The sequence below is a fragment of the Telmatherina bonti genome (assembly GCF_933228915.1).
Source record: "Telmatherina bonti genome assembly, chromosome: 22".
NCBI lineage: Eukaryota > Metazoa > Chordata > Actinopteri > Atheriniformes > Telmatherinidae > Telmatherina > Telmatherina bonti.
The window spans coordinates 6,767,961-6,795,930 of NC_136631.1; the positions used below are offsets into that span (position 1 = coordinate 6,767,961).

At 42.5% G+C, this 27,970-nt stretch overlaps 1 protein-coding gene across 5 annotated transcripts in view; it reads left to right on the forward strand.

The window, feature by feature from the left end:
- Window positions 1-27,970, forward strand: part of daam2 (dishevelled associated activator of morphogenesis 2) — a 114,054-nt gene that overhangs the window by 69,230 nt on the left and 16,854 nt on the right. For 2 of the 5 annotated variants that reach the window (XM_079262241.1, XM_079262240.1), the window contains exons 4-17: window positions 130-204; window positions 5,602-5,696; window positions 14,995-15,328; window positions 15,886-15,996; window positions 16,633-16,736; window positions 17,756-17,822; window positions 17,946-18,063; window positions 18,168-18,306; window positions 20,487-20,545; window positions 20,634-20,818; window positions 22,589-22,894; window positions 24,639-24,746; window positions 26,093-26,122; window positions 27,791-27,897. In XM_079262241.1, the coding sequence (XP_079118367.1) occupies window positions 130-204; window positions 5,602-5,696; window positions 14,995-15,328; window positions 15,886-15,996; window positions 16,633-16,736; window positions 17,756-17,822; window positions 17,946-18,063; window positions 18,168-18,306; window positions 20,487-20,545; window positions 20,634-20,818; window positions 22,589-22,894; window positions 24,639-24,746; window positions 26,093-26,122; window positions 27,791-27,897 (1,838 nt within the window). The remainder of the gene's footprint in view (window positions 1-129; window positions 205-5,601; window positions 5,697-14,994; window positions 15,329-15,885; window positions 15,997-16,632; window positions 16,737-17,755; window positions 17,823-17,945; window positions 18,064-18,167; window positions 18,307-20,486; window positions 20,546-20,633; window positions 20,819-22,588; window positions 22,895-24,638; window positions 24,747-26,092; window positions 26,123-27,790; window positions 27,898-27,970) is intronic. The other 3 variants (XM_079262242.1, XM_079262243.1, XM_079262244.1) reach the window with 3 other exon arrangements.

Sequence of the window (27,970 nt, forward strand, 5' to 3'; positions counted from 1 at the left end):
CGAAACGAATGAGTTTCAACATGAACTATTTACTTAAACATAAATCATCCTGCCTTCTCTTCAACATTGATAAAATGAGACTGTTTGTGTTTGACTGTTTCTTTTTTTTTTTTCTTTTTCTGTGTGCAGGAGCAAGAAGACCCCAACAAACTGGCCACCAGCTGGCCGGATTACTACATAGACCGCATCAACTCCATGGCGGCTGTAAGTCAACTTATAAGATCTCTGTCTACTTACTTCTGCAGCTCAGTGTCAGTTCTGAGCTTCTGCACATCATCTGGTTCCAACCAGGTCAGAAAGTAGGTAAAAGCAACGTCATGTAAACAGCAACATTAAATATTACACTGTCATTATTTATTGATTAAAAAAACTGAGCCATAATTCAGAAGCAGAGTATGGAAAACAGTAGCTCCACTCTTACAGTCCCCATAAGAACTAAAAGCATCAGCAGCAGCCAGATGCTGCCAATCATTTCACCTGATTACCAGATCATCGTTGGTTTCTGCCCATCAGTCTGGGAAGGGTCCTAAGCTCATTCCCAAACTGGAGTCGGTCATTTTACAAAGAAAATGATTATTCACAAGTGGAAAACATTGAACAGAGCTGCCAGTCTTCTCAGGAGTGAACGTCACAGCAGGTTCAGCCCAAGGTCAGACCCTGCACGCTCAAAGCAACGGGGAGAAAAGAGCTACATATCCGACTCTGCAGGTCAAAGTTCCTGACCGTACAACTAGAAAAAGACCGAACAAGCACGGCTTGCAGGATAAAACCTCTTTTCTTCCAAATAAAGAAGATGGCAGCACTGCTTAGGTTTGCAAAGCTGCTTCTGAACAAACCTTAAAGACAATGAAACAATGTCAGACCTAGCTACCAGCACGGTGGTGGAAGGATTATGATCTGGGTTTGCTCTGTTGCTACCTGGACACCATGCTGCCATTGGATGGACCGTGAACTCCTCTGGATTCCAGTTGAATGTGAGTCCATCTGTCTGCTGCCAGAAGGAGAGCGTACCGCAGCATGAAGACATGTTCTCATTTCTGTTCCTCTGTTGTGGCTCTGCCTTTTCTAAGTTACATTTCCTGCATATAATATGTGCTGCTCTTCATCTGATGTTGCATTTATCTAATTTAATCCCTTTTTTTTTTTGAATGTCTTGATGCATAAAGCTTCTGAAAGAGGGTGTATTTAGTTTCTTACACGACTCTGCTCCATTTGAAGCATGTCTGTTCTTTCTCAGACTTTTCTCCGGGTGAACTTTTTATCATATCCCAGCTGACTGCTGCGAATACTCACATGACCACATTCCTCCGCTGTGACCCCAGCATTCACACACACTGTGATGACAAACAGGCCATTTAGACACTCAGCAGTTCAGTGAGTGGGAATGACACAGGAGCCCAGCCCAGACTGCGTAGCTGCATGAAAACTCGCCTCTGCTGTTATCTCTCTGTCGCTTAAGACGCAGCAACAGCAGTTTTCTGTTATTTCAATCTCTCTGTTAGTGACTTGTTTGTGTCAGGGGCATCTAACTCCGAGTTCTTATGAGGGCGACTTGTTGGCTCCCAAATGCTTAGAGATCATAAAAAAGTGACATTTTAAGAGGGGCACTTAAACTGTGACATGTAAGCATGAAATTTAAAGACACGCAGGCTAATTTTACTGTTCCAACAGTCATTAATTTCTCTGCATTCCACTAAGTTTGCTTTTCTTGTTATGTTTTTTTTTCCTTCTAAGCAAACAGTCAAACTCTTTTCTAAATATACAAGTTTTCCAGGCTCTGGTTCAGATAAAGCTTTAAGTAATGATATATGCAGACCACCATAAACACAGAGCCAAAACTCTGGTATTAATATCTGTTTATTCTCTTGTTTATGACACGCATGTAGCAACGGCTGTGTTGACTGCTGCTGTTTTTATTTACCGACTTCACTCTGAAGAGAAGGAGCTTCTGAACAGCAGAACGCTACCTGAGCTGGGAGCTGAAGTCTGGAGAAACAGTTTTTTTTCTGTCAGGCTCAGACAACACACACACAACACACAGAAAGTTCTGATTTGTGAGCTGCCAAGAGTTTGAAATCCACCAGGGCTGCAGCTCGGCCTCAGTGCTATTAGGTGTCAGACATGCTGTCAAAGTTATGCTTCAGCCTTTCAGTTTTACTGTATCTCCTGCAAAACGGAGTCTTCACAAATCATTTAGGCCGAGTCTGCTGTGTGTTCATGCCATTTAAAATGTTATAGAACCTTCAAACTACTGAGCCCAGCAAGGGTAAGAACTGAAATGCAAGAAACAAACTAAATAAACACTCTTTTTTATACAGCGGGGACATTTGCTAGTTCAAAAATCGTATTTATGCTTGTCCACAAATCTGTTCACACACACCAACATGCAACTTTAAAACCTGCATTTATTTCTGCATCAGATGCCTCCAAAGTGTGTTATGTTAAAGCTTTCTTCTTCCAGAGGTTAAGGTAGAGGATTTTCGTGTTCTAGCTCGACATGTTTCAACTTTGACCTTCAGTCTTCCTCAGAAACGTCGTCCAACAGCTGGGACATGTTGTTTATCAGCCAAACTGATGGACTTGCTGTTTCCTGGACACTCAGACACCAGTGTCTACCAGATTTGGTTTCAGTTGGCGTGTGTACAGCCTGATGGTTTTAGATGTTTCCCTGCTCCAACAGACCTGATTAAAATGAAATGGCTCTCTTCCTGAAACGAAGCATGTTGAAAAAATGGTCCAATTCAGGTGTGCTGCAGCAAGAAACACCTGCAGAACAGTGGCCCTCCAGGACTGACTGGGGACATCTTTGGCATAGATGGGAAAACGAGGTCTGGGTAGTCTTATTGGTTCTTGTGGAAGGTTTACAGCTACGTCTGTAGATGTTTTATATGGGGGGTCTGAAACTGATGGTAGCACGTTATTGACACAATCAGGGGTGTCCAGCTCAGGTCTTTAAGATCCACAATCCTGCAGGTTTTCCATGTATCCCTGCTCCAACACACCTTTCTCGAATGACTCATCCATTGTGCAGAACTTCTTTGTTGGATCCATTTAATGGATGCCATGTGTGTTGGAGCAGGGATACATGGGAAACCTGTAGGACAACGGCCCTCAACGATGACTTTGGGCACAGCTGGTCTACAAGATGGTCAGCTGGTCAGTCTGGGTCCTGCCGTGTCGGTCTAGCTGAAAATATTCAGCTGTAGGAATTTCCCCAGACTTTGAGTTTAGCAGAGCTTGTTGTATCATAAACTGTGCTGCTCTCAGTCGGTGCTCTGGATACTGTAGACTTGTTTACCAGAGGACTCTGGTTTCTCCATCACATCCGAACTAAATATGCCACAACTAGAAATTGTGAAAGTATTTAATCTGCTTATTTTAGCCAATGCATTCATGTTTGATTAGTGTGAAAGTGACATAACTGAGAGATTTCTCAGTCTGAGAACACTTCAGATCCTGGAAACAACCAAAGTTATGATGATGGCAGATGTGTAGAGGAGAAAAAATTGTGTTGTCTTTCTTCTCATCATTTTCCATCAGGTTGCATCTCATTCAAGTCCTCTGTTAGGCATCATTATTCAGACCAGTTCCCTCCCTTGTGTCCACAACCAGTTCTCCATCTGCATGACTTGTTCTGCTTCATAAGAGATCCATTACTTCAAGTCTTGGCTCCCAGGCGAGCTCACAGGGGACAAACCTTCTGCAGTAGCTGAGTTATTGGATGATGTCACTTTGACTTTGTTGGCCAGAGAGACTAACGTACAACCAGCATCCTGATGTTCATTCATAAAATGTCAGAGCTCTGTGGATGCTCGCTGGCCACACCGCAATAATTCAGATGTTGTCACGACTCTGATGAGTTACTGCAGCTGTGGGGTCTCCAAGCTGTCTGCCTGCATGGAGAACAGACCTGCAGAGCTGCAAGTCAGAGGTATCGCACCGTCAGGAACATGAATGAACTGGACGATTTCATGTGATTCCAAATTAAGTAGTTGGACTGTTGTTCTGCTTCTGCGTTTCTTTCTCTGAAAATCACATGACTGCCTTGTTGAGGGATTCAAGTAGCTCAGAGAGCCATTGATGCCATTGATAAGTTATTGATATACCACCAAATTCAGCACAGATGTGTTTAGTCTGACTTTACGACACTTAATATGAGGATTCTGGCACAACGTATCATTATACGTACGGATCCACCGATGTAGTCTGCACGTAGTATCACAGGACTGCTGTGCATCCAATAATCAGTATTATTGACCATGTCTCCTGAAATCAAAGCCACCTCTTTACAGTTTAGAGATGGCACCATGCAAATGTTGCATCTGCTATGAGAGAAGAAGTGTGTTGTGTCTGGTTTTAAAGGTTAAGTTTTAGATTTGTTTTGGCTTTGGCTGTGTGGAAACACATTTTGTTTTTCTTCATTTATATTGAAGGTATTTCTTGATCCATATGGTCCTAATTAAGGGTTAGATGAGCTGCACTCATCACTCCGTTAACAACACTCCAACTGGCTCTAAGGCACAGTTCTGGCTCTGGGGGGCACTTCCCATAATAAGGATTTAGAGAAGCACCGTCCGCTGGTTTACCAACAGTCTGTAATAGTACCCTTGTGTGCATGTTGGCCACAGGTATGAATGAGCTTACAAATAGCAGATGTAGGATGGAGCATTTTGGCTAGACTCATTGACATGGGGTGCTGGCTCCCAGCAGGACCAGATCATTCACACTCCTGGTGTCCAACTTCCCATTGACTCAGAGCATATTTGAGCAACAGGAGCCAGAAACTTCACCCATTTGGCTCAGGATTCCTGAACCATCTGGACTTGAGACTAAGTTGATGTTGTGACTGTACAGTTTCTTGATTAAACACACACACACTGGACAAGAGGAGGTTTTTAGTCAAACACAGGGTCAGGCTTCATTTGTGAGATGGCAAAGTGTTAAACAACATTGTATATGTTATCAACTTCAACCTGAAGGCCCTTTTTAAGTATCAGGGGGGAAAAAGTTACTTAACCAAAGCTTTTCAGGCAAATGAATTGGCAACGTTGTGACAAACTTACTCCACTGCTCAAACATACACAGCATTTGGCAGAGAGCTGCCGTGGAAAACGCCTGGAGAGGCGAAACAGAAGCCATGACTAATGGGAGCACAGCGGCTCTTTCATGTCACTGACGAAAGCTTTTAAGTGATGCAGAGATGCATTAACAGCAACACTGCTTTAAATGTTTTCTATTATTTGGCCCATTTGTCGTAAGCTTGATTAGAACTAATTGTCTGCTTGACTTATTTTGGCATGTTGTTTAGTTTCAAACAGAAATGATACTGAAAGAGGGAAAACACACACCATCTGATTCTCTATTGATGAGACTCTGATTATGTGTGGTCTCTGGTCTCATTGAAACAAACTGACTTAAGATGTGAAGGATGAGATGCGGTGCTGCTGTCTTTATGATGCTAAAATAGGATGAACTGGTCTTGACCCAGTAGACACACTAAAAAAAACTTAATTAAAGATGAAAAGTGCAGAATTTATTGCAGCAAATAGCAATCACATCTACTTTCTTGGCTAACATCTGCGTTTCTCACCACATCTACAGATGCAGACGTTGTTTGCCTTTGATGAGGAGGAAATGGAAATGAGGAACAAGGTGGTAGAAGATCTGAAAACGGCGCTGCGAACTCAGCCGATGAGGTGAGTCAATCCAACTGGCTTACAATCCTCGCATCCCTCGTGGTTCATATTCAAGTCATGCATTCCCACCGTTTGACCTGTTGAGGTTATACCACAAACTAATTACAGCTTATAATGTAAACTTGCTTTCCTTTCCAATAAGTGTGTCTAATGTCATTGGGAACGGTTCCTGCTTAATTACTTCCAACTGAATCACAACTAATTAAAGATATTTTTAGAACAACACTCCTCTTTCTCTTCTCCCTGACATGGTCATCACTCATCACCACAGAAAACATTCAAGGACAGGGTCCGTCCCGGTAATAAGCCACCCCCTCATGCCAACAGCTCTTTGTAACCAGTCCATTAGCTTGTAGCACTAGTATGAAGCAGTGATCTGAGTTTTCTCAGCGGGAGCTGTAAAGTGACAGACCTGATGTAAAGAGTGACTAAAAGTGAGTCTGGGTCACGTCTGGGTTGTGTGTTTGTAGGTCAGGAGTGTGGCTGCATGGCTGCATTTGTATTTTCTCATTTTTCTGCGTGTATTATTAATGGTCCACTGAAACGGGATTGGAAAATCTCTTATGTTATTAATGAACAGAGCTTTTCATGTGTATTTTGCAAATATGTCCTTGTCTATTATGATTTTTTATATTTCATGTCTTGCAAAGCCAGAAGTTGCCATGTTTCATTGTGAAGACACACACTAGCTCTTCGGCTAACGCTCTTTAATCAATCAGTTTGTTATAAACTTGTCCTGTCCAGCATTTTATCAAAGTTGCTTCACTAAGGGGATGTTTAATGTATTTTAAAGGGACTGAAGACTTGTAGATAGACGCAAAACAGCAAAAATATGTGGAGTAGATGAGAAAAGGACAAAGAAAAGCAAAAGAAGATATGATGGAGAAGACAGAAAACAACACTTTATAACAACTTTATAAATAATACAAAAACAGAAAAAACACAACCAGCTGGTAGGCATGTAAGAAAACAAAGCAGACAATCATCAGGAGCTTCCTGGTTACAAAACAGTTAGACTGCTGTTCCGTATGAATGGACAGATTAATTTACGTTTGTTCCCTATGATGTTTGTTTGTGCTAAAAATGAGCAAAGAACGAGAAACGTAACACTGAAAGGTGTCTGCAGAAAAGCAGCATTAGCTGAAAAACTGCCTGGGCGGAGGGATTTCACTCGTTCTCTGCTAAGTTGAACAGTGCAAAAATACTTTAAATAAGTGGTTTAAGCCTCAAAATCAGTACTGCTACAGGTTTTATTGCAACTCAGGAAATGGTATGACCATTCACAAACAGAGAATACAGGAAAGAACTATTTATTGTGATATTGGATCATTTTCTCATCGACTTTACGTTGATAAGTTGAGAGATGTTGACGATATTTAGCAGTCAGTACTGTTGCGTGGTTATGCAAACTCAGATGGTGCTCAGGTTTCCCATTTTATTTTGTTGATACACATAAAAATCTGTCATCACGAGTTAAATGTGTGTTCTGGCTCTAAACGTTTTCTATGTAATAAAACGGCTCTTTTATTAGTAAATGTTGCTCACTTCTGACCTGTAAGGAGACAAAATGAGAATAATGTCAACAATAACACCAACAGCAACAGGGAAAGGTAAACGGACGTATAACTGTTTCTCAGGGTGAAGTTTCAGCTTCTTTCCTGAAGCTGTCAGACGGTGAAACAAACTGCAAATCCATTAACGGACAGTTTAAACTTAGATACTTTATTTTAACTTGTTTATTTAATTATAGTGTTTTTTTTCTTCTTTGGCATATATTGTGGAGTCATCAGTCCTCTGATTCCAAATCGTTTTCATGTCGTGTTCTTCAGCATGTAAGAAATGACATATAAAACCTCTGAGCCTCTGGCTACACAGAAGGTGCCTGTGGCTGGTAATACACAGAAAATCTGAATATTAAGGTGTGTTGAGGTTCTGTTAAGCCAAGAACAAGCCATAATTACACTGAAGTAAACATTTATGTGGAAAATGAGTCACCTTCCTACAAAAGAAGCAGAAAAAAAATACGAAACAGCAGTCAAGAATTTAAACTATTAGCTTGAAAGTTTAGCTAACAAGCATGTGACTAAGACAGGGTGGGCGGACCTTCAGGGCTGCAGGAGTTTCCCTGCTGCAACGCAGCTGACTCTTATTATGATTTATTAACAGACTTGTGCAGAGCGTGACATCAAACTGCACAAGTCTGCTAATTTCCCACTGATTTGCATCAGCTGTGCATGTTAGCCGCAGTCCTGCACTGACATATGCAGGACTGCGGCTCTCCAGGAGTCCAGCTGGACACCGCTGGACTAAACTATTTCCAGCAGAAGTTACTACATCTAAAATAGATAAATAGATAAATAAATGTTCAGTAAAAATCGCTAGATTTCTTTTGGTGCTTATTATTATTATTATTATTATTATTAATAAGCATATTTATTTATCATGTTCCGTTTGTGTTTGACTTCGTGCATCTGTTAGCATCTCTCATGCTGATGTTTATTATTCCAGCTGCTGTTATTAGCAGTTAATAAAGTAATAAAGTTAGTGTCATTCTTTTTTTTTTCTTTTTTTTTTAACTTTATATTTTCCAGGCTAGTTTAAAAAATATTGAATAAACTTATAATAGGGTAACATCAGTTTTTGTTCTGTAGCAATAGTTTAATTTTTGCAACAAATTTTGTTACTTTACCTGTATTTTTGTAGCATTGTGCAGTTTGACCAGCATGTGTGCAGGATAGAAAAGCTTTGGTGTCAGGTCATCTTGGTCTCTACTTATTTCATATTTTCAGTATTTTTCTCTGCTCCATTTGTCTCACTGTATTGAACTGATTTACCTCATTAAAGGCGAGTGTGATGGCTCAATTGACGCTCTTCAGTGACCAGCTGCACCCTTGTTGCTCTTCACAGAATGAGTTATGGCTCATTAACGCCCAGCTGTTCTTTAGTACTGTAACCTTGATGTGGGGAGCAGGTGCTCCCACTGAATATGGGTGTTCAGGGAAAACCAGGGCATTGTGTCACCGTACTGACAAATGGCTGTCAAAGACAAAAAATACAGCTTTAAGCTTAGACATCTGGGAGATATCTGACCATCTCTCCAACTTTACGGGTCATTTCTCTGCCCCTCTGTGGGTTTGCATGCTGGTTTTATGGCTGCATCATGTGAGACATGGCGTTGTCGGTCTTTATTCAGCTTTGATTCATAGCTGCCTTCCCTCCTTCCCTCTGGCATTTAACGGAGGCAGCTGGGGCTGGTTGTGAAGAGGGGCCCTTGTTGCCTTCAGCTTGCTCTGCAGGGCCACAAGGCCCAAACACATGGTGGGTATGCAGGGTGCCAGGCAGAGCGCACAGAAAGCGCGCATTGTCAGCAAGCTGCCCGCTGCTGCCCCACTCAGCTCACAGGCCGACTATTAAAATGGCAGGGTGGCGTTTGCATGTGTTCCAGTATGTTCCTGTGTATAGAATGTGATATAAACTGAGACTGTAACTTATATAAACATATACATGCATTTACAGATTTTGGTTGATTATAACTTGATTAAACTAATGATAAGGAACCTTTTGGGTGTGGAGGCTGAAATATCAAGTCTTCAGGTGATCAGTGTTGATTTAGTCAAATATAATCAATCTGTCTGCACTGACAGGAATCTTTCAAACTGATTGGTGGCTATAGAGTCTTCCCAGCTTCTTTCTGATATGAATGTTGTGTCAGCTGATGATTATAAACTGTTTTTGTACGGTTGTGCCTTTTTTTTTATTCTAACTAGGATGTGACATGTACAGGAAATGCAAAGTACAAACTACAGTATGTTGTAAAAATACACTATTTGCTTGAATGATGGCAAAATTAGAAGCATAACTGTATAGTCGTTGTAGATTTAGTTTACATTATTCGTTTTGATTTCATTCAGCCAATCACAGTAGACCAGTGTACTCTCAGCCCTATGGCTTTATCACAGCATTTTGAGATCATCGGAGCAGTTTTGCTTTTTTAACAAAAGCTTCTGTTTCATGTTCCTCATGTCAGATAAATCTGTCACGCTGCACGGTAGCAAGAGACAACAGGACCGACGCAAACCCCAGAGGCAGATGGAGGAACAAACGGGGCCGACTGAACGCTAATACAACACAATGAACAAGGAAAACCTGGAGCATAACTGCAGACTGACTAATTACAAAATGAGAAGCAGGTGTGACAATTAGGAAGCAGAATCAGGGGAGCAGGAAGTAAATGGAACAGATTAACACAAGGGAATAAACTCTACAAAATAAAACAGGAAACATAACAAAGGACACAAAGATAAAGAGCATAAACTCAAGAACAGAAAAACTAAACTAAAAACCAACCTGCCATGGCAAAGTCGGTGACCTCAGCCTGTCTGGACTCATCAAGCCTTCTCCATCTCTATTACATGAATAGTTGGCATTGATCCATTTAGTTCTTCAAGTAAAAGATATGTTCGTTCATTTTGAATTTGCAAAACACTTTCCAGACATCCAGCGATCCTTTGGTGGTTAAAACCATATATGAAGGATGGACAGAGGCTCCGGCGGTAAAAAGTGAAGCCTATGCAGAAGTGTATAAAACTGCAGTTCCCTCTTTCATCCACTAGGGGCTGCAAAACAGAGCAAATCCCCATAGACTCCCATGTTAAAAAGACCAACTTCACAGCAGAAATAAACATGTTTACAGCAGGAATAAACATGTTTACAGCAGGAATAAACATGTTTACAGCAGAAATAAACATGTTTACAGCAGGAATAAACATGTTTACAGTAGAAATAAACATGTTTACAGCAGAAATAAACATGTTTACAGTAGAAATAAACATGTTTACAGCAGAAATAAACATGTTTACAGTAAAAAAAAAAACATCACAACACGGCATCACGGAACTCAACTGTGGCAAACGATGCCTTCAGGAACGATGATGCTGCATAGGATTTGTTACGGCTGAGAGTAATTCTGCCCCATGATTAGCATTTTACGAGAAATTGTTTTAATTGGTTTTAACATGGATCTAATTAAGTGGCGCAGCTGTTGCGATCACCTTAAACTGAAGGAAAAGGTTGCATTTTTAAACATTTGCAGCCTTTTTAGTTTTCTGTGCCAGCAGTTTTTGTTTTGTTTACCATCTGTCAAACGGAGCTGGGCTTGTGGCTTTACTCGCATAAAGCTGAATCTAAACTCCTGCACGAATGTGAGGACTGATGAGCAAACGAAAGCTGCTACAGCCGTTGTGCCAAATGATACACAAAACCTGGCATGCACTTCATCGTAGCCTCTAAATATTTGAATATGTGTACTCACTTGTGGTATTTTAACTATGCAGTTAAGTGTACTTGCATAACTGTTGACCTGCTGAAGTATCTGCACATCTGCACTCATGTTTATGTTATGTTCAGATTGAAGAGTTTTGTGGGTGCATTCTTGCATGAAAGATGTGACACCCTTCAGTCGCTGCCGTTTCGGTTGTGAAATAACTTCAGGAGGGCAGAAAATGAAGCTTTCTTTTCAGGTCAGTGAAGCTGTTCTGGCCCAGAATGCTTTGCTGCCCCAGAGTCGTGTCAGTGGAGCATCACTCTGCTTCCCAAGACAGCTGTCTGGTTTTGTTTCTGCAAAGCTCTTCCAGCAAGAATATTGACTTGAGCCGACTTCAGCCGTTCCCGACGCTCTTGTGTCAATAACCTTCTGGATGATCCGCTGCCAACACATGGAGATATTATTTTTCAAAACATTTTGCTGCCAAATCTCTCGCATCTCTCTCTAAGGTTTTGCTTAACAGAGAGTTAGTTTTATGTTTTCATATATTACAAAATGCATTAGCATCTGAGCAGAACATCACACCCTCTTGGATGGAGTGATGCGTTGCTTCTCTCAAAAGGCCAGCGTCTCTTCCCTGGACACTTGGCAAGGAAAGGGACGTATTTAAAGAAATGAGGGCTAGCTGGGTCATACAGATTAGTTGTGCTGCTGACCTTTGAGGTCCCCTATCAAAGACTAATTCAACATCAATCTTGCATGTTATCTCTATTCAGAGCTGTCTTAGTGATTAAAAATCCCTCCAGTTTGATGTAATGTCCCAGGTTGGAAGATAAAGTAGGGAAGTGAGGTATCTAAGTCTTAGGATCCCAAGAGGCCATAAAAATGAGTCAAAAGCACAGAGTTTTAAGCTCAGAAACGTAAGTAGCAGTACTTTTAAGATAGAAGTTGGTACTCAGTAGCATTTTAAAGAAATTTGCTGAAAATAATCCTAACGGTTGACAAACTTGCAATATTTCAAATGGCCAACAGGGGGAGACTCATGTGGTTGCAAAACGACCCAAATTTCGCTTAATCTTTTCTGTCCGGTAGCAATATTCTGAGAGGTTGTTGGTCTCGATTATTCCTTCAAGTCTTTAACACAGTATGACGTTGATTTTTAGAAAAGCCGATGCTGAGATTTAGGTGTTGGTAGAAAACGGCTTCAGGTTGCCGGCTTCAATAAGGAGTCACAGGACTCATTACAGTATCAGTAGTACCCAGTAGAGTTTATCTGGCCAGTTCATGCACATTCATGGACTGCTCCTTGGGGATTTGCCAATAAACCTGCTTCATGGGAACCATTCTGTCCATGCCATGAAATACTTTACACTTATTTATCACAGATGTGTACCTTGGCCAGTTTTATTGTAATCTCTATATGTGTCAGTTTTACACATGTTGTCCTTTGTTCAGCCCTTATTTTACCTTCGTTACACGCCAGGCCTCACAAGTAAAATTTATTTGAGTGAGAGCTGTGCTGATATCGTGTGACTTCTCTCCAAAGTCCTGCAGACACCTCAGAGAGCTAGCTTTAAAAGGCACCTCTGACAAGCCTCCGGGGACCTCATTCACATTCTGCCTCTTTTACAGTCGAACAAGACGTGTGTGTGTGGGTGTGTGTGTTAATGCATGTGTGTCTCTGGATGTGGGCGAGTGGGCATCCAAAGGAGATGGTGAGTGTGTGCGAACATGCCGCTGATATGAAGCACGGAAAAGAGGCTCAGGAGAGCTCATGATCACTTGAGTTAGTGCGTGTGGAGGCGTTGGATTGGGATACGTTTGTGTGGTTGGGCTTTGAGGCTGACTGTCTGCCACTCTGGGGTCATCTTCAGTTCAAGGAAGAAAAAAAGAAATTTTGCCTGCGCAACTGAAACCTCAAATGATCCATTTAGCTGGACTGGAGCTCAGAATTTAAATTCAAGCATCTGGATCAGTTTTCCTCTCCGTCCTGCTCATTAAGGACGTTGTCTGCCTCTTGTTGAGGGGTTTTCCGCTTCTTAAATCAATGCAAATTGCATGACCCTGAACGACTGCTAACGTTGGCAATCATTTAATTATGCGATAAAAAGGAAGCTTCTCATGATTTTTATCTGCTCCAGATCTAATATTACCTTTGACCAATCCTAACCCAGACTCAACACTTGTTCCCTTTCTCTCTCTTTGTTTTATTCACTTTAGTTTCTTCCAATTCCAAGCCGTGCTTTCCTTGTGTGTGTGTGTGTGTGTGTGTGTGTGTGTGTGTGTGTGGTTGGTTCTGGCTCTGCTCATATCGTATGCAGCAGTAGTTGAGCAGTCTTCAACCCCAGTGGGTTTTAAACTATGCAGTTAAAAGAAAAGGAGGAATAAGATGTGCAGATCTGCACATGAGTTGGCTGAGTGTGAATATCAACGGATTGGAGACGAGAGGAGACTCCAGAGTCGCGGGAGATTAGCTGATTGTAGTGCTCACTTGAGAGGATGTGAAGAATCAAGGTAGAAGAAGAGTGGACTGTTGGAAGTCGACTCAACACGTTTAGTTTTAAGTGCATAGGATTAGACGAAGGTGAACATCCTTTGAGGAGCCTTAAATGGATAGTTGTGCAAATTTCTTGCATGCATCTGTCCTTCCACTTCCCCTAAATAAGCACACACACACACACACACACACACACACATGTGCTAGCTTATGGTATGCAGTCCATGCTTGTGTGTATGTGTTTTCTGGCAAATTGTCAGTGATTCTGCAGAGTGAAGCGAAGCAGGCAGCGTGCAAAGCCTTGAATCGCATCCATCCTTTTGAACCCAGACTCCAAGACCAACATCTCTCACTCTCTGCCTTCCATACATTAATCACACGGATGTTCAGCTTAATTTCTCTTCCACTATGAAAGCTCTCCCAGAGCCGGAGCTGGGCTCTCACTTCATGAGCAAGCACAGGGTTATTGCTGCCTTCTGTTCTGGCCAAACACTTGTCACTGATATAAAATGTGTAACTATTACAGCTGGATGCTGCCTTGCTTTAGCTTGAACGTCTGTGTTAAATCTAAATCAAGTCATATCTGATGCGTTGCTTTTATTATGCGCCACCGCGGCGTGGGCTGCAGACTGCAGCGTCTGAGCTCAAACAAGGAGCACATTGTCTGCTGAAAGGTTGCATGTGTGATCTTTAAGGTTTTAATGTGTTGCTGGGAATGGCAGATTGCACACATGGATGTAGATCTCCGCGATCGCATCCGGGCACTGCTGGACTACAGAGGTATGACCGTGCCACGTAAAGTTTATACAAGAATCCGCTGGAAATCTGGGAATGATTGTGTCTGAGAAATGTAAATCATATTATTAAGACATTATTTTAGTGCATGTTTGAGCCTGTCTCCTTTTTATGCTTCTCCATTTTGTCCTTTTTTACTTTCTGACTCCAAACGTCTTTGTCTCCACCGTCGTCCTTCTCTCCGTCTTACAAACCCTCAGTTGTTTGAAATAATTCATGAGGCCAATCTGGAATCTTATCAAGTGGGAAGGTCATTTACAATCAGCCTACAGTGTGCATGCTGAATGCAACATCCTTCAATGTTTACATGTCCTGCCTGACATCCCCTCCCTCCTGAAGGGAGGTCAGTGAAGCTGTTTTTTCATTAATTCAGCTAATAAGGGCTGTTTGCAGGAGGCTGAGGTTTGAAAGTTTTTACATGGGAGGGAGGTGTTTTTTTGGCTTGTTGGTCTTTTGAACACTGTTTTGGAGTGAAGAAAAGGGTTTAAGTTATCAGCTCAGCAGGCAGAGAAGGGTCAGTTATGGTCAGTCTGTTGTAAAATCCCCACTTTGTAGACGCAGAACACAAAATCCTTGCAAAAATGTTAAAAAGCCAGAGTAGCAGAATGATTTGGACAAAGTTCTTTTGTCTGATCTGCGTCAGTCTGGTGTGCCGTTACTTCATGTTCTGCAGAAAATAAACCCTAATAATAAACATAAAGCCACTTTCCTTTCATTATATCCTTATCCGTCCTTTTCTTCAGGTTTGTCACTCGCTTCATCGAACTCGACGGCCTCACCTGCCTCCTCAACTTCCTGCGCAGCATGGACTACGAGACGTCGGAGAGCCGCGTCCACACCTCTATCATTGGCTGCATCAAGGCCCTGATGAACAACTCGCAAGGCCGCGCGCACGTCCTGGCCCACCCTCAGAGCATCAACACCATCTCACAGAGCCTGCGGACGGAGAACATCAAGACCAAAGTGGCAGTACTGGAGATTCTGGGGGCGGTTTGTCTGGTACCAGACGGGCATAAGAAGGTGCTGCAGGCCATGGCACATTACCAGAAATACGCTGCTGAGAGGACTCGCTTTCAGGTACGGAAAGCAAAAGCTGCCAGATTTCGGTGACACAGAACAAACATCCTGAAGGAGCTTGCAGGAATGTGTAAACGCAGAATAATGCTAAATAAATCAAGCTGTGATCTTTTTAAATAGCTGAAAACTTGCATTGCTGTCCGTAACATGTTTGGCCCCAGTTTATGTCAACATATTATTCACGTTAAAGACAGGTGAGGACATTGAGACTTATGGAGGCCGCAGCATGCAGAGAGCTTTAGTAAGTAGCAGGACTGAGTCAACAAGCCACATCTTACACGTCCCTGGGGGGGCGCGGTAAATCATGTCACCTCTGACTAAGCTAACACCACAGCAGCTGATGATTCAGAACATATGAGGCCTTTTAATGTTGCTTTGAGTTATGATGAAGTTGCTGAAGTGTGTTAAGGGTCAGTTTAGGAGGCAATGGAGGGTCTGAGAATAGAACGGTGACCCTGTCTTACCTTGTTCTCTCTGCTGTTGTTAGATTTCTCTCTAAATCTGTTTTTGTCCAGCAGACTTGCTGACTAACTTTCTTGTCTGTCCTGATGATCCAGACGTTGCTGAATGAGCTGGACAGAAGTACAGGCCGCTACAGAGACGAGGTCAACCTGAAGACGGCCATCATGTCCTTCATCAATGCTGTGCTGAACGCAGGAGCTGGAGAGGTCAGAGCTAGCATGAATAAAGTCTTGTTGTTTGAGAAAGACCTCAGTGAAAATGTATCCTGATTAAACTTTTTAGGAAATAAAATCAATCTAAAATAATACAAATTATATTTTTAGAGCCTCTGGTTTTAAATGAGGGGTTTATTTATTGAAATCTTCTCATTTTGGTGTTTAAATCTGAAGCTACAGCTAGCATCTTTTTTTTTTTTTTTTACTAAGAATACAGGAAACTCTGGGAAATGTCTGCAACCACCTGTTCTGAATTAAATAAACAATCTTCTTCCTTTAATTCTCACTAAATGACATTTTATCTACACATTATTTAATTCCTAAAGTACATAACTGTACAGCGTATGGTCTCTGAGGAGTTAGCAAGCTAACAGCTGAGTCATACTTGAACTAATCCAGAAATATTTGGACAAGAAGCCTCAGAAAATGTTTGTACCATATGATAAAACAGGTTTGTGAACTTCAGAAGTTCTGTTTGGTTTTTTAGATCATGGATTTCATTGGAAAACCTTTTACTATGTACATGTACATTTCTATTCAGAAGTATTCGATATCATTGATTTATGTAAGTTATGTATCTGTAGTAGAAATTTTATGTCATCTTTCTTTTTTTATGTTTAATTTTAGGACAACTTGGAGTTTCGCCTCCACCTAAGGTACGAGTTCCTGATGCTGGGCATCCAGCCAGTCATCGACAAGCTCAGAGAGCACGAAAACGCCACGCTGGACAGGTGAGGGATGATCAACCCGGCCACGCAGCACAGTTTGATCTACAGGCCAGACAGTAAAATAACAGCAAGAATACCCAGAAACAATGAAAGCAACATCTTTTAAATCCTAAATTAAATAAATGGATCTGTAGGCGTGTAGTCATCCTAAACTGACTCGCCTCCTCATACAAACTGATCTGTTAAGAGAAGGAGAAATTAAATCTTCCCTTGCATTGTAAATGATTTATAAATACAACCCCCAGCTGACAATTTCTGACTTGCAGTTACTTTATTATTAAAACATTTCAGGGAAATGTTTTCTGTGTAAATTTACCAGTCGAATGTTCCAGACTGGACCCTGGCAGGCAGGTTTTGGCCCCGGCGAGTGTATCTAACACCGCTGGTTTGAGGTTTTTACCAGCAAAGCTGTTTGTATAAAAGATGCATAAACAAGATAAAATGATCCAGTTTCATGGATCCATCTTTCTGTTTGACATGATTTTATTGTTTTTCCAGTTTAAATCTCTACATCACATTATGTTGAATAAAAAGATTTGTAATCTTCACAAACAAGATTACACCCCTGTTGTTCTTTGCAGAACTTTATTTCTGCAAATCTGCAACCAGTTCAGAGCAGGATGAGCTAAGGATGAGCTAAAAAAGTCCAACGATCATCCCATCAGACCGTCTCAGAAAACACCAGCAAATTATTTACCATGGTTTGTTAGCTGGTTATATATATATATAACTGCATGACTGATGTTATTTTGCACCGTTGTTGCGTACCTGTGAGCAGTTATCACCTCACCATTCTGCTTATTCTGCTCTTCTGTGCTGAAAGCAGAACTGTCCATGCATTCAAAAGAAATCCTTGAAAAATAATCCATCACTTCATCATCAGTTCCGAGTGATTTTCCAGACGCTGTAACAGAAAAATAAAGCAGCTGAACAGAGATTAAGCTTCAGAGCAGCGTTCAGGGCCTTGGGTTGTTTGTGTAAACGATTAAACAGCAGATTGTTTTTGCCGTCTGTCTGTCCAGGCATTTGGATTTCTTTGAGATGGTGAGGAATGAAGATGACTCCGAGCTGGCTAAAAGGTTTGACATGGTGAGTTTCATGACGTTTCAGACTGCTACGATATACTGATCTGCTTTCTGTGTGACTGAATTCATCAGACGTCTGATGGAGTTCTCAGTTAAATGAATGAATCTTGTTTTTCTCCCTTGACAGACCCATGTAGACACAAAGAGCGCCGGCGCCATGTTTGAGCTGGTCAAGAAGAAACTGAGCCACACAGATTCGTACCCGCACCTCCTCTCCATCCTCCAGCACTGCCTCCAGATGCCCTGTGAGTACCATCAGGATTACGCATCAGTAAAATGCATCCCTGCTTCTCTGTTTGCAGCAGGAAAAGCTGCATTTAATGCATACTGTTGTTCTACATCTGCTCAGATAAGCGTGGAGGTGGCAGCCTGCAGCACTGGCAGCTCTTAGACCGGATCCTCCAGCAGATAGTCCTGCAGGACGACAAGGGAGAGGACCCCGACGTCGCTCCTCTAGAAAACTTCAGTGTTAAGAACATCATTCGCATGTAGGTGGAAGTTACATATATGCATAATATACAACAAAGGCTGCAGGATTTTCCTCTTCTGATTCGTTTTATTTATGATCCTTACAGTGACATACAGTCAGTCCTCCAGGCTCTAAGTGCTCTGCAGATCATGCACTGCACTTTCTTTACTCCTTCTTAAAAGCTTCCCCTCTTCCTTCAGTCCTTCCTCTGATTTCTGAAAGAATCTTCTGGGTGATGCATCCGATCAGCATTACTTCCAGCGAAGATCAAAGCCTGACATTAACGTGGAGAGGCATGACACGAAGGAAAAGAAGCCCAGGGATAAAAAATAGCCGTGCATCAGCTCTAGTACAGAAAAACATACAATATCCACAGGTAGAAGCTGTGGTTCTCCCTTTTTAATGCGGATGAGGAGGTGATATGAAGGTGGCAGCAGGGGGCTGTGGGCTGAATGGGAGGAGGCCTCACTCTGAGCGTGAAGCTGGAGATCAAAGGAAAATGGCTGTAATCGCATTAGGACGGCTGGTCGGCCAAGTCAGCCATGTTTGGTTGCTGCCAAGCATGCTGTCCTGTTCGTAAGAGGAACGGCAGGGTGGAACCTCCGCTCTGATGAAGAAACGCCACGTGTAATGACCTGGAAGGGAGCTTTTGGATGTGTCATGGAGGCTGTTGCTCAGAGAGAAAGTTTTCCAAACGATCGCTGACATTCGCTGGTTTTTGTGGTTGAGGTTTCGCTGGATTTTCAAACTAATATGCTCTTGTGTTCAGAAACCAAAGCATGGATTTTGTGTGGCGTGTAGGTTGAGTTAGGAGAGATTTGGTTTGTTTTACTCGCCTTCAGTTTCGCCTTCTGACAAGCCGTCTTTCTTTTCCTTCACCGTCTTCCTCCTCAGTTTTGTTATGTTTAAACCAAGCGCGGCATCGATGATTAATGTGTTTAGTCTTTGCGGTGAAAGCACCATAAAGCATGCAGCACGGTGCACCTTGACCTTGCCAGCTCCTGCTTTGTTCACTCATTCAGACACCATTGTTTTTGCAATCAGCAAAGCGTTTCTCTCCAGTAGTCCTCCTTAAACGAGATGAACATTCATTCCTGCCTCTCGCAGATCCATCACACCTCTGCCAAAGTCCCGATGTGTTTCCAGAAACTCTCTGGGAGTAAATTGGTCCTGGATGAGCTGAGATTTCCTCGTTGTGTTGCACGGTTAACGGGTGAAAAGCTGTGGCTCGTGCCGTGACGGCTCAAAGAGAGGAGGGGCTTGTTAAAACAACTGTTAAAACAACTGGCAGACAAAGCCATTCATCAGCTGCGGTTACCATGACAACAGCTCTGACCACTCACATGTGTCGCCCGGCTTTAAATGAACGCTCTTGCAGAAATCAAACCTTTCCACGGCGATGCGAAGGTATTTATTGGACCAGTCTTTGTTTGAATGATCCCATCTGTAATTAAAGCAGCGCTGATTTTTCTAATCAACTTCGTGCACTTTGAAGACCTGAAACTGATTAATGAGCAGTTTGCTTTCACGCTGCCTCGTGGATTACCCAGCGTGAGTTGATTAAAAGCAATTAAGTGCGAATCGTTAGCAGCGTGAAGTCATACCTCAGCTCAATGCATCTTTTTTTTGCATGACTGCTGAAGAGAATTGTGTGTGTTGTGAGTAGAGCTGCTGAAACATGTCTGTTCTCTCAACCACAGCCACGGTTACCACCGAAGCTCAAGGTTTCACTTTCCAGTCTTTCATCATCTCAGAATAACCTCTGAAAACATCCCATTGCTAATCTCTTCCTCTTGTTTGTCTCTGTTTTACATTTACAGCCGTCTGTTAATCTGACTTCTCACATTTCATGATGTCACACTTACATCCGACAGGAGTTTAACCCCAAGCCGAACCAAACCCCACCGTTAATAACTTGCGACTGATTTCAGCCCAGCAGGATTTATCTCAGCACTAATGTTGTCCTTTGACGCTTCAGAGAGCAAACTGCATCAACTCAGTCAATGCTGCTAGTGGTCATCAATCTGAGGAGGCTGAGGATTAGTGTCACTGATCAATGGCTTTCCAATCCGGTGATTAAATTCCTTCACAAAGGCCTGAATTGACTTGGTTGGAGTGCAGTTAACCCCCTTTGTGTGAGCGCTAACTTCTCAGACTGCGCCTGGTTTGGTGCTTATGTTGCCTCCGTCTTCTCTTCAGGTTGGTCAATGAAAATGAGGTGAAACTGTGGCGAGACCAAGCGGAGAAGTTCAGGAGAGGTACGAGTCTGCAGCCCATCTGCCTGCAAACATCTTCTAATCATGATCCACTGTATAAAAGGCTTCTTCTCTCCGGGTTTGCTTCCAGATCATGCAGAGCTGCTAGCCAAACTGGAGAGGAAAGAACGGGAGTGCGAGACCAAGACCCAGGAGAAGGAGGACATGATGAAGACTTTGAACAAGATGAAGGACAAGCTGCAACGGGAGGGCGTGGAGCTGCGTTCGGCCAGGGAACAAGTGTTGGACTTATCGTCACGTATTAACGACATAGCTGTGAGTAGAGCTGCTGTCGTATCGGCTTCATCGGAACGTCATGCATTTAAATCAGACTCTTTATTTGTTTTTTTTTTAAGCTTGGGCAATAATTACGTCCGTTTTGTTTGTTAGTCGAGCTTATAAAGCATCTAAACTTCCTCTAATCGGCAAATACGTGTTAAACGTGTTTGCATTTGCAGCACAGGAGTCAGGAGAAAACAACAGGCTGAGTTTACATCACCTCACACCTTGCACTTTTTTCACCAGTTAACACTTTACTTATTTCTCATACATTAAGGAAAATAAACTCTCATGAGCACCTGCTTGTATTCTAACGTTATGAAGCAAACATAATTGGCAGAAGCTTGCTGACTCGTTCTCCAAGAAAAATGCAATTAAAATCTGATTTCTGGTCATTTCACACCCCATAAGAATAAATTCAAGCAGCAGTGCGTACAAATCCAGGTTAATGGCTTTAAAGGTGCTGTGAAAGGATGCAGTGAAAGCAGAGTGTTACTGATCTGAATATGACAGGAAAATAACTGTACAAAGACGGAAATTTGATTTTGTTACATGGATCTGCAGGCTGCAGAATGCTACGTCTCATTGAAACAAACCAGTCTTGCTGCGCTGCAAGGCCAGTCAAAATGAGTTGCAAGCACAGAGGTTTAAGCTTGGAAACCTCTGCAGCAGTGCTTTTAAGACCCAGGTTGGTACTGAGCTGCAGTGTGAAGGAAGGAAAACCTCCTGCAGAACCCGGTTTAGGGTGGTTGACCTCCTGCCTGGAGCGGTTTCAGGTGAGAGGACAGGGATACCTGCTGAAGGACGGCTAAAGGTCAGCCACGTCATAACTTCTTAAACTTTTATTGATTTTCTGTACAAGTGAACAAAGAACAAAAATATGAGAATAGTCACAGTTTGACATAAAAAGAAAAACGGCACATTCGAAGGTATTAAACATTGGAAGCATGTGATGTGATAAATGACAGAAAGCGACTCCATATTTGGCCTGTTTTTACCTGGACATTGTTTAGCTTAGCAATTAGAGCTTCAAACGATGCGGTCTCCATCATGAGTTTAACCCAGTTCCTCAATCTGAGGCCTGTGGAGACTCTTCCAGTTCCTCAGAGTAAGTCTTGCAGCGACAACAGATCCAGCAACCACAAGTCCAAACAGTTCCTGTGGAGATCCAGGAGGCATGAGAGACTGGTCTCCCAGTAGACACAGTTGTGGTGATTTAGGAATATTTAGTCCAGTTAAATCTTCCAAATTTGTAATCAGTTCACGTCATAACTGTAAGCTTTGCCAAAAAGAAGACATTTGAGAGGCTTGGTGCTTCCAGGGAGCTGCTTCCATAAATTGGATGAATCATCGTAGAAAAGGTGAAGATGTTTCTGTTACCGAGGCGCACAGCATCCCTGTTGCTATGGTAACCAGTTTGCACAAAAGGGAACAAGTTTTAACCTTTATTGGATGTGGATTGTTGCGAGTAGCTTAAGATTTAGCAGCTTCCAGTCAGAAAAAACAGAATGTTAATCTTTGTTTGAGATCATATTTCAGAGTTTTATGTCTGTAACGGATGAAGTTGAGGATGAAAGAAAATATCAGACGATGAACGAGTCATGTCGTTCTTTCCTTCTGCTTTTAAAATCCTGCACTCGGAGCGTTTCTTGAGGTTTTAAAGATGAAACCTATTTTTAAACTAAATTAAAGCTCTTCTGAGCGGAAACTGTGAGGAAAGTGGATAAATAATGACATCTAACACCTTTCTGTCCGTTCCTCCTCCAGCAGGGCAGCAGTGTCTCCATACCGCCTCCACCTCCTCCACCTGGTGGCCCCATGGCGCCACCTCCTCCACCTATGATGGGCGGCTTTCCTCCACCACCGCCTCCTCTGCCGTTCAGCTGCCCGCCTCCCCCACCGCCTCCTCCTCCACCTGGAGCACCACCTCCTCCACCGGGAGCCCCTCCTATGTTCGGAGCCCCGCCTCCTCCCCTACCCTCATCCTTCAGCTCCTTGAGCAGCATGCGCTCCAAGTCCATCCCTCAGCCTTCCCACCCCCTCAAGTCCTTCAACTGGTCCAAACTCGGAGAGGTAAGACGAGATGTGTCTGAAATATTCCACCAAATACTGTAAACAGTTGTTTATTGTTATTTTAGAAGTTTAATTAAAATGAGATGTGATTAAAAACTGGATAAAACGGGATAAAATCCCAGCATGAGCAGGTTCTATCTGCCGACACCTTTTAGATTCCAGCAGGTACATTAAGTTAATGTGCTTCTGTCATATTTTATCTTAGTACAATGTAAAGAAAGAGGTGCTGTTGAACCAACCTGGTTCTCCTCATGAGAAATCAGGAGGTGGACAACGAACACCAGAAAGTTAGCAGCAGAGTCTTTGGGCTGTGTTGTGGGTGGAGTCCATGTGGACTGACCTTGTTCCCTGCAGGCGGTGCCGAATATCCACAGTTTGTCTGTTTGGAGTCCAGATCAACACCTCAGATTCTCTAAAGGGTTTTTAAGAGCATAAAAGGATGACTTTGGGTACCTCGAGTCGTAAAAGTTTCCTTCCTGCGACTGCAGGATGGCCACTCGGCGTCCTGAGCAGCAGTTTTCTAAGCATGCGATCACATTTCTGGAACAAGTTTAACCCTGACTGGTGCTACCTTAAAAAAAAATTGAAGGGATTTTAACGTGTGTCTGAGAGGTGTGTGGTGGAAATTACACACATAGCATAGTTTTAATGTGTTACTACTTTATTAGAGGTATTTTATGTCGTACAAAATATACTCTGCATAGTTTAAAGTAGTTCAGAAAGCTTGCTTTAGAAGAATCATGCATAGAAACTGAGTGTTCTGTTCAAGGCCTGTTTCAGCTCTGACTGTTATCATTCTTCAGACAGAGAGTGTTCTGAATGCAGCATTCCTGCAGTTTTTTCAGCGATTCCCTGCTCCAACGCACCTGATTCAAATTAAATGGATCTCTTCAACAGCTTGTTGTCAGTTTTCATGTTGACCTATAAATCTGATTCAAGTTTGCCTATATATACTCCTGATATGTACATAAACACAACACGGGTCTGAAAGACGAGTCTTGGATCATTTTTAGAAGGGAACTTCCTGTTAACAGATGGTGGGCCAAACTTAGTTGCATTCTGCAGTTTATCCACTAGATGTCTCTAAATCCTGCACAATGATCAATATTTGCAAATCCATCTTTTAAACCAGGAGTGCCCAGGATCCTGCAACTTTTAGATGCATCCCTTCTCCAAAACACTTGAATCAAATGGCTGAATTCCCTCTTCTGCATGGCGTTCAGCTCTGCAGATGCCTGGTAACGATTCACGTCTGTTTTAAACAGTAAACTTTATTTAAACCACGTGAGTTGGAAGTTGAGCACTTCATCGATCTGATTGGATTAATTTTGATAGTAAGAGTGATCTGTCATCCAATCACCTGCTGGGTAGCCAATCAGTGTCAACGTAAGACTTCGCAGATGTTCAGCGCTGTAAAGCATCTGCGCCATCAGGTTGCCTAACAGCTGCGTCAGATCAATAAAACCCGTGATGTGACTGGTTGAACGTGTGTTTATTTATCAGCACACCCTCTGAGCGATATCCCTGCATATCCAGCTCGTTTGCTCTTTGGGTCTGTTCATTCATCACCCAGCGCTTTGCACTTTACTCCGCATGTGCTCTTCCACTGAGCTCAGAGTCTTTTAGTTGATTTTATTGCAGCGAAAATGTGAAACATCTGTTCATCCTTCAGCACAGAACTCAGAGAGCCTTCATTTTTAATCCAAATGTAAATGTTAACCCCTCGTGTCCTGCTGTGTTTCAGAACATGATCAATGGTACCATCTGGAACGATATCGACGACCTGAGAGCATTCAAGATTCTTGACCTGAAGGACATAGAGAAGATGTTTTCAGCGTATCAAAGGCAGCAGGTCTGGATTAAAGCTGTGTGTGGTTTTACTGCTGAGCGTGCACTAAATGTAACCAGTTTTCACCTTGATTTCTGAACTGCGAGTGCTGCTGAAAGTGTGTATCTTTGTGTGTGTGTGTGTGTGTGTGTGAGATGTGCATAAGGTGTGTGATGTTTTTAAGAGGGTCCAGACCCAGACTAAGCAGCGGTTCACTGCTGAATGGCTCACTGTAGAGCTGCTTTGGCTAGTACCTACAGAAGACTGGTGTGAGCACTGACTTAGTCTTCATGGGCTCATGAATCAGGGCGTTGCCGAGGAAACGGTCAACACCGAAGCCATGAGGACTCACGATATTTAAAAACAGGAACTTAAGCTGTAAAATAAAGAGACTATTGAGTAAATCATGTTAAACCAAAGACTAACTAATAGGATAATTGCAGTGCGAACGCTCCAGTGGCAACGCCATACAGTACGCAGCAATTACTCCCCTGGGTGCTGCAAGCTAATTGCAAACTCTCCATGTGATAACGTTGGGCGCCGTAAAGCAGCTGATATATTGCACTGCTTTAAACTGGTTTGAGGTGGAAAGGTAATGTGTCCTGATTGGTTTCTAGTAATTGCTGTTTAAATGGAAGTGTTTGCAGCTCCACTGTTCCATACCTACAGAGCTGCCGTCTGACAGCTGAAGGCGCACGTCTCTTTGCAGCCTTTTATTAAAGAGCAATGGGTCATTTGAGGTTGGTGCCGACAGTGATTTACCGCGGCTGTTTATTTATGCGGAGCAGGTTTTTATTGGCACAGGCCGACACTTATATGCAGATCTGAGTGGATGTAGCCACATAAAAACCCAACATCTTCCTGGCTTTGACAACTTGGTTCCATTTGGCAGGGAGCTTAATCTAATTCAAATTCAACTGGACATTATTGCAGTGTTTGCACATGGCATCGCTTCTTTTTCTCCTGATTAAGCTTGTCGTTGGTCTTTCTTTCAGTTCGAGCTGTTGTTGGATTAGCTACCACAGTCATTTGTCATAGTTTTGTTTTTTCATGTCACGACAGATGTAGATGCCATCAACAGAATACGTTAGAGCACTTATGACGGAAACCAAAGCAGAAAAGTGTTTTGCTTGACTTGTGCAGCAGAGAGGGATTTGAGCCGGTTTCTGCCGTAGATCTTATGAGCTCCTGATGACTTGGACAGTAGATGTTTTTCTCACGGAGAGCTTCCCGCCTTCGGCTTGTAGTGCATACAGTAGATGTAGTTCTTTGCCTTAGCAACAACCTTTTTTTCCAGCTTGAAATGCTAATCTTTGCATGTGTTTTTCAATTTTTTTGTGTCTCTCTGCTCTCTCCGACTGCCTGGCCAGGACCTGCTAACTAACCAATCCTTCAAACAGGTGAGTTAAAGATCTTCCAGCTTCTTGACCTCATGGTTTCCATACCTACCTCCATTTCTCCTGTCACCTCCTCTTCTGCCATGCAGCGGACGTCCAGGGAGGAAACTTGTCAGATTAGTTTTTGTTCCTGGTTTTCTCCAAAGTCTTTTGATGCCAGTACAGAACTTTAATCTGGCTCGGTTGACTTACTGCTACAGTTTTTCATTTGAAGGGTTCCCCTCCCTTTGTCTCTGGATCAGCAGAGCACAGTGTCAGAGATATGAGGCTGCACACAGCTGAGGAGCTAGCTAGCTATCAGAGAAGAGAAGCTAGCATTATGTGTTTGTTCTTGTAAAGATGACAGACGTGATGTGTTCTGCTGAACACAGATTTGCAGACTTCTTTTTAAATTTGACACCAAAACAGCTGAGTTTCAGATGCATGTTTAATTATTTAATTATAACATTCCATAAACTTTATACCTACTGCCATATTTGTTATTATTAAACCAACTTTCCTTTTAGTTTTTTGCTCATATAATTATGTCAGCATCTTTCAGTTGAGTCGTAAGTCATGGTCGTATCCCTGCTTGGAAAAGTGTGATTATAAAAGTTTGGCTACTTGCAGGTTAAAAACACGAGCAGACCGCATTTTACCCAACGTCACTTTGATGGCTTGTAAGAAATCTTGAGGGGTTGAGTCTCCAGTTACGTTGGTTTTAGTGCACATGATGCACACAAGCTGGCAGAGCTTTGTTCGGAGCGTGGGCTGCGAGGACTCGGGCTGGTTTTGGTGAATGGGAGTTGTCCCCCTAACCCAGTGCCAACCTCGCTCTGCTGCCAAACAGCCCGGGTCAACACGGGCATGGAAAAACGACACGTTCTTTACAAGCAGCATCTGTTTTACACATGTCATTCCCGACAACCTCAAAAAGAGAACATTTTCTGGGGAGCAGGAAACCAGCCCGGACCATAAATAGAATGTGTTTAACATGCAGTCCCGACCGGTTTATTCTCTCCCCTTCTGGAGTTTAATGCTGCATGTGTGTGAAGAACAGCTCAGATTTAGACCTGGTTTTTCAGCTCTTCCTCTGACAAATTTATAGGTCTGGTTATGCTGTGTGTGCAGCAGTGACTCACCAGCAGTGACTGGTTTGGGAATTTTTTGTGACTTTTGTCTCTTTTTTTTTTTTCACTGAAGCTTTTTAGTGTTGAAGGAGTTCAGTCTGACCCGAGTGAATTTATTCATGTCACATCATAATGCTGCCAGTAGGAGCAAAATCTGGGCTGATCTGGGCTTGTTATTATTTTCTTATTTTATTTTTTTCTTCTTTCATTGAGTATCGCTAAGAAAACCAATAACAATTTATTGATGCGTTATGTTTTCTTTCAGAAAAAGGGGCAGATATTATAAGAAATTTTCTTTTTTCTGCTCCTTTTTGAGCATGGTGCTCTGTTTGTTTTTTTTTTGTACTGTAAAGTCTTGTTTTACCTTTTGTATGACCATGTGGGAAATAAATGATAAATTCTAATGAAATTTGTTCTGATGGAACACATTGTTAAATCTCAGAAGGGGGTCATCCCTCCGCCAGATGAAGACGTTACTGTGCATGCTTTAAATCTGATGTGAGCGCTTGTGGAATAGAGTAAGAGTCTGAGTGAGTTTGTGCTGTGTGTTTGTGTTGTGCAGAAAGAGACGGGCTCTATGGATGACATCTACGTCAGCACGCGGAAGGTCAAAGAGCTGTCGGTCATCGACGGCAGACGTGCTCAGAACTGTGTCATCCTGCTATCCAAGTAAGTATTCCTCACACTGCAGTTCTGAGCTTAAATCAACCTAAAACTGTCAATTTTCCCAGAAAAACAGGAA